Here is a 6,158-nt window from a genome sequence, read left to right as displayed (position 1 = left end):
CCTTAGATTTCCTGAAAATTGTTTAAATATTTTCTTTTATTTTTCTCCTTTTGTAATGGGTTGAGCACCTTTATACTTATAATAAATTTTGCTTAATAAATTTTTTTCCTTCTTGAAATCTCATACTAGTTTTAGACAATAATCATATAAATGCACATACTAGTTTTTGAACTAACTTTTTGAATACAATTTTTCATAATAAAGCATCAAATTAGGAAATCCTTAAAATAATCAAAAGAAAAAACCACAACACAAGCCTATAGTATCACCACAAAATAGAATCACAAGAATACGGCAGCATCGAAAAGAGTTGCTTCTAGGCTTAGTCATCACTATAGCATAACACAAATTGAACCAAAACCAGTATCTTTCACCCTCCCCACTTTCCCAATCCTATTTCAACCGCAAAACCTTTTTTCCTATTATTCTATTCTATGGTATCAATTACGTTGGGTAGAATGCAGTAAGAAAAAAGACAAAGAAAAATGGACCCACGTCACATCACAGTAGATACACCACAGTGTCGTTGAATTAATACTCACCCGTTTCTTATTACTTTTGGATTTGCCTATATTTGCGTAGGATCAAAGTACTGCTTTCTACTTTTCACTCTTTGCACTCATAAAAAGCTAATTCTGGAACACACAGACACATATGTTTATATATATAGAGAGAGAAAGTTCTAACCATGTTACTATGTGGTTGACTATGTTTTAATATGAATCAGATATTGCATTTTATATTCATCTCATTCCTAATCTTTTCCTGGTATGTTCTCTTGTGGCACCAAAAAGTTTCTTACTTTTAAATTTTCAATCATGGGTTTTTTCTGTTGTTTGCTGTGTTTGCTGTGTTTTCAATCAATATAGATGGTGGGGTTGGTGAAAAGGTCTTTTTTTTTTTTTCTCTTCCCTTTTTCCTGGCATGTGAAATTTGAATTTCTTTGAAGCAATTCAATTCAAGTTTATTGATTTTCCAGCTATATTTGGGTGTTTGATTGGATTTGGATTTGGAATTCAACTGATTTCTGGCTTTCTGATGAGTAATTTTGGTTTTCCCTTTTGAGTTTTATCTAGACCAAGCTTATTCTCTGATCTGTATGCTTTTGATACCTTAAGATTCAATATTCAAATAGCAATTTTTATTGTGATTGTAATTGTAATAATTATCATGCTGCATTTGAAGTGAAGGGTGATTGAACTTTGATGACTTGTAGATTCTTGGTATGCTTGATTAATCTATAAAGTTTCATTTTTCTATGCAAATTGTAGGTGAATTTTGAGATAAGGTTTTCCAACCTAGGGAAAATAAGGTTACATGGGTTGGCTAACCAAGTTGCTAAAGGGTTCGAATCATAAATATTCGGGACGAGGATATGATGGGAAATATGGACATGACAGAGATTCGAATAATCACGATGGTTCCGTGGTAATAACAGTTTCTTTTATATATAGTAAGAAAACTAGGTTTTTTTTTTAGTTTTAAAAGAGATTGAAGTTGTGATATTGGTGAACTGTGAGTGCAGGATGATTTGACTGATTTTGAGAGAGAAGAAATTGATCGCGCAATTGCGCTCTCCCTTTCAGAGGAAGATCCTAAAGGGAAAAAAGTTGTAGGTAAGATTTATGCTTTTGCAAATCAGTGGTTAAAATGCTTCTTTGTGTGGCTTCGTTTTAAAAGGCCTCTCTTTTTTTTTTCCGACGCATTATACTTCAGAGGATGATTCTGAATCGGAAGATGATGAACTGTGTCCACTTGATGACGAAGAAGATGAACATGTTGATGATGTTAAACAAGACGAAGATGACCATGATAGTGATGTTAAGCAAGAAGAAGATGACCATATAGCTAAAATTCAACAGGATGAAGACACGAGTCTTGACGAAGTTCAACTTGAGGAAGATGAACAACTTGCAAGGGCTATTCAAGAAAGTTTGAGCATTGGTTCACCTCCTCGATCTCACACCGATTCTATATTTCAACCTTTTACAAACCTCTTTCCGCCTGTATACAGGTAACTACGCGGCAGACGAAATTTCTACCTATAGTTTGTATGTCTCAATATCATAAAATGAATTTGCCACAACTAAGATATATAACACCACAGACTAAAATGGTTACTGGACAACGTGCTTGCAGAATCTGTGCTGGCTGCAATGCCGAGATTGGCCATGGAAGATTTTTGAGTTGCATGGGAGCTGTTTGGCATCCAGAATGTTTTTGTTGCCATGCTTGCAAACTGCCAATCACTGATTATGAGGTTGGAGTCTTGTTTTGATTGTTGCGCACTGCGAGACTGATTTTTTTGTAGATAATATGATTGTAAATACTACTTGGACCTTTATTCATTGCAGTATTCCATGTCTGGAAATCGCCCTTACCATAAATTGTGCTATAAGGAGCTGCATCACCCAAGGTGTGATGTTTGCAAGATCTTTGTAAGTAGCATTTGGTTTGATTTCTGGCTTAATATTATTCTTTTTTGTCAATTCTGTTGTGCTCGGTTTGATAAAAGGCTTTGCAAAATTTTGATGCTCATTTGAAATTTTATAGATCCCACAAAATTCAGCTGGACTCATTGAGTATAGAGCGCATCCTTTCTGGCTGCAAAAATATTGTCCATCACACGAGCGTGATGGCACTCCTCGTTGTTGTAGCTGTCAGAGAATGGAGGTCAGTTACATCATCTCACAAAATATTTCATCACATGTTGTTATAGACAACACGGCATTCTATCTTTGTTTTTCAATTTCTTTCTTTCTTTCTTTCTTTCTTTCATCAATTGATATGAAATTTTCCAATCAGTGCAGTCAACAGACACAAAATATCTGTTGCTCGATGATGGTCGAAAGCTCTGCCTTGAATGTCTTGATTCGGCTATTATGGATACTCACGAATGCCAACCTCTTTATCTTGAAATACAAGAATTTTATGAAGGTTTGCATATGAAAATAGAGCAGCAAATTCCTATGCTTTTGGTTGAGAGACAAGCGCTGAATGAAGCCATGGAGGGGGAAAAGAATGTAATAGTTTATTATGTATTGAACCTTTCATGCATGAAATGTGGTTTTAATTTTATCTTCTCTGTATCATATACTCTTTCTACTGTCCTGATTTTGATTTGTTCTTCGGCTTTTCAATATTGAATGCAGGGTCATCACCACTTACCTGAAACTCGAGGACTTTGCTTGTCAGAAGAGCAAACTGTCCCTACTGTAAGGATGTTTTTTTCTTCATGAAAACGTATCTTCGTTGATAATCATTTTATTAGACTATAATTTTCATTATTTTTGTAATTCCAGATCTTGAGGAGACCGAGTATAGGAGCAGGCTACCGTGTCATAGATATGATAACCGAGCCTTTTAGGCTGATACGTCGGTGCGAAGTAACAGCGATACTTGTATTGTATGGCCTTCCTAGGTATCCTTCTGATACCAAATGTAGACCAAATACATATGATTTTTTGCTTTGATATTTATGTCGAGAGAGAGTACTTGCGTGTATGAAAACATAACCCAGCGATTTTATATTTACAGGTTACTGACAGGATCAATCCTGGCTCATGAAATGATGCATGCTTGGCTTAGACTTAAAGGTAGTGTTTCATCTTTCCCGTAATCAAAACAATGTCGAAAATTTTATATCTCATTGTTAAGTTGAACAATCTTTTGTGTATTTCTGACAGGCTATGGCAATCTTAGGCCAGAAGTTGAAGAAGGAATATGCCAAGTCTTAGCTCATATGTGGTTAGACTCCGAGATCTATTCCGGCTCCGGTAGTGAAGAAGCATCATCATCATCCACGTCTTCGTCGTCTTCATCATCACCTTCCTCCACGTCATCAAAGAAGGGTAAACGGTCGGATTTTGAAAAGGAACTCGGTAAATTTTTTAAACACCAGATCGAGTCAGATAGCTCACCAGCCTATGGAGATGGATTCAGAGAGGGTAACCAGGCAGTGCTTAAGTACGGTCTTAGAAGAACCCTTGACCATATCCGAATCACCGGAAGCTTTCCGTAATGAAATGGTGATATAAATATAATTTTCTTATACCTTTACATCAACCATAATATTTGAGCATTGTCACATAAAATGAATCCATAAATTATATAGAAACCAAATATTTCAAAATTGTATAAGTTCACAAGACTCTACACAAAATAAGGATTGAAAATGTAAGTGATAGTGTAAAGTTGCTGCAATTGTTTTGGGGGTCAAATTTGTAGCTATTGTAATGTATACCTAAATATTGGACTTTGGCACCTTATGCTCCATATGTATATCACAAAATACCTTCTAGAAGTTGAAATTACAAAACAGTTGATGCAAATACAGATATACAATAAAGAATCAATTTTGTATATTTTGAATTTGCATGATTTTTTTTCTTGCCTTGGTAGAAATCATCTCCTAGGTTGAATTTGCAATTACAGATACCATATTCGTCTGTCTATTCCTCTGCAGGTCAACCAATGTATATACAACTTGTTTTTCTGAATTTGTGACAACAAATTTCAATGATTAGTCTTATATAATAGTCCTATATCAAAGCTGTCAGCTATGCTATTAATTGAATGCTAGCAGGTCCAATCATTTAAATAATGCAATTAGACATTCCAACAGTTGATATTTGTTATATAGAATAGTCCCTCACATCGACTATATCATGTAATTAGTTGTAATCTCTTTATATATAATAAAGTCTCTGTAGTACTTTTCAAAACACACCGTTTATTCAAATATCTCTTAGTCTCTCATATTTCAACATGATATCAAGAGCTTCGTTTAAGATTTGGTGGACCGCCTACTATCAAGTTTTCGTTATCGGGCCACCCACCATTTATTTCCACGCACCAGTTGTCTAGTCTTTGCCGTGAAGGGGGTGTTAAGAGTCTCGCATTGGACAATATATGACCAACATGTACTTATAAGTGAGAGCAATTCTCACCCTACTAACCGATTTTGTAGGGTTGAATTAGATCCAACCACATTTTTTAACACCAACTTATTCAATTGAAATGCTCTAAATCAATTCAGATAATTATTCTGATTGCTCCCTTCAAGTTAGAGCATGCAGGTTGCAAATGTCCAGCTTGTCCTGCAACAAAATGAGAACTCAGTAGGATCAAGTGATTTAGTAAATGTATCAAATGATTGGGAATAGTGGGATTGGGAATAGTGGGAGCATATACAGGACCAATGTTGCATTTTAAAATCAACTTCAATATGTTTAGTATCCTCTTGGAACATTGGATTCTTTGTAATATGGAGGGTTGATTGACTATTGTTAGGATACACCACATTAAATGCAACATTATGCAAGGCCAATGAAAAAAATAAATAGATATTATTATTATTATTATTATTATTATTATTATTATTATTATTATTATTATTATTATTATTAAATTTCAACTGTATCATTTACATCAGGTGGACCGGTTTATTTATACACCAAAATAATCCTAATAATAGGTCCAGTTGGTTTACATAATCTCTAACCAATTGTCAGTAAATTATGGCTAATCCTAACCAATAAAAATAAGTATATTAATTAAATATATTTAACACCACTTTCCAACTGAAATGAATGTCGTGCATTTCTAATAGTGCCGGTTCCGACGTTTTAGAGATCCCGGTAAATACTAAACTTTTTACATTTTAATTTATTATTATAAAAAAATTTAATAATATATTTTTGTTATAAAAAATAATAGAACTGAATTTAATAATAAATGAATTTTTTATAATTTTTTAAAATATAGATGCTAGTGTTATATATAAGGTAAACTAGGCCAGGAAAACATTAAAAATTGAATTGTAACTTGTTATATTATCACTGGGCTATAGCTGCAACTTGTTATATTTTTAGCGATCATTGATTTATTATTTAATGTTTATTATTATTTTTTTACTCTTCGTCCAATTTTTTGAGGCCCTGGGCCGTAGGCCTAGTTGTCCTGGCCCAGGGATGACCTTGATTCCTAGTTTGCTTGATAAAACTGTAAATTTCCCAAAATAAAGGGCTTTAGTGAAGATATCAGCAATTTGTTAAGAACAATGGATAAGCATGAGATGGATAATGTTGGATTGAATTTTGTCCCAGACTACATGAGAGTTTATTTCGATGTGTTTGGTTTATTCGTGGAAAATCGGG

At 34.0% G+C, this 6,158-nt stretch overlaps 1 protein-coding gene across 2 annotated transcripts; it reads left to right on the top strand.

Moving 5' to 3' along the window:
• Positions 1 to 360: 360 nt before the first annotated feature.
• LOC131627950 (protein DA1-related 1-like) lies at positions 361 to 4,303 on the top strand. Of its 2 annotated transcripts, none has more exons than XM_058898806.1 (12): positions 361 to 768; positions 1,272 to 1,428; positions 1,526 to 1,616; positions 1,717 to 2,014; positions 2,140 to 2,260; positions 2,355 to 2,438; positions 2,554 to 2,673; positions 2,811 to 3,023; positions 3,153 to 3,215; positions 3,303 to 3,421; positions 3,538 to 3,596; positions 3,687 to 4,303. In XM_058898806.1, the coding sequence occupies exons 2-12, from the start codon at positions 1,318 to 1,320 to the stop codon at positions 4,019 to 4,021; spliced, it is 1,614 nt and encodes a 537-aa protein (XP_058754789.1). In that variant the 5' UTR covers positions 361 to 768; positions 1,272 to 1,317; the 3' UTR covers positions 4,022 to 4,303. The 2 variants fall into 2 exon arrangements, with proteins under 2 accessions (XP_058754789.1, XP_058754791.1); XM_058898808.1 differs by lacking the exon at positions 361 to 768 and adding an exon at positions 785 to 889.
• The last annotated feature ends 1,855 nt before the right edge of the window (positions 4,304 to 6,158 follow it).

This window comes from Vicia villosa, unplaced genomic scaffold (assembly GCF_029867415.1).
Source record: "Vicia villosa cultivar HV-30 ecotype Madison, WI unplaced genomic scaffold, Vvil1.0 ctg.000416F_1_1_1, whole genome shotgun sequence".
Taxonomy (NCBI): domain Eukaryota; kingdom Viridiplantae; phylum Streptophyta; class Magnoliopsida; order Fabales; family Fabaceae; genus Vicia; species Vicia villosa.
Note: the sequence above shows the minus strand (reverse complement) of the source record. Positions and strands in the feature narration are given on the sequence as shown.

What these genes read in the sequence shown, in the direction of transcription:
- LOC131627950 (XM_058898806.1), top strand. Translation starts at nt 1,318, where the DNA reads ATGGGTTGGCTAACCAAGTTGCTAAAGGGTTCGAATCATAAATATTCG. An exon ending in CTCTTTCCGCCTGTATACAG is followed by an intron (nt 2,015 to 2,139) that starts GTAACTACGCGG and finishes ACGTGCTTGCAG; the next exon opens with AATCTGTGCTGGCTGCAATG. An exon ending in GTGATGTTTGCAAGATCTTT is followed by an intron (nt 2,439 to 2,553) that starts GTAAGTAGCATT and finishes GAAATTTTATAG; the next exon opens with ATCCCACAAAATTCAGCTGG.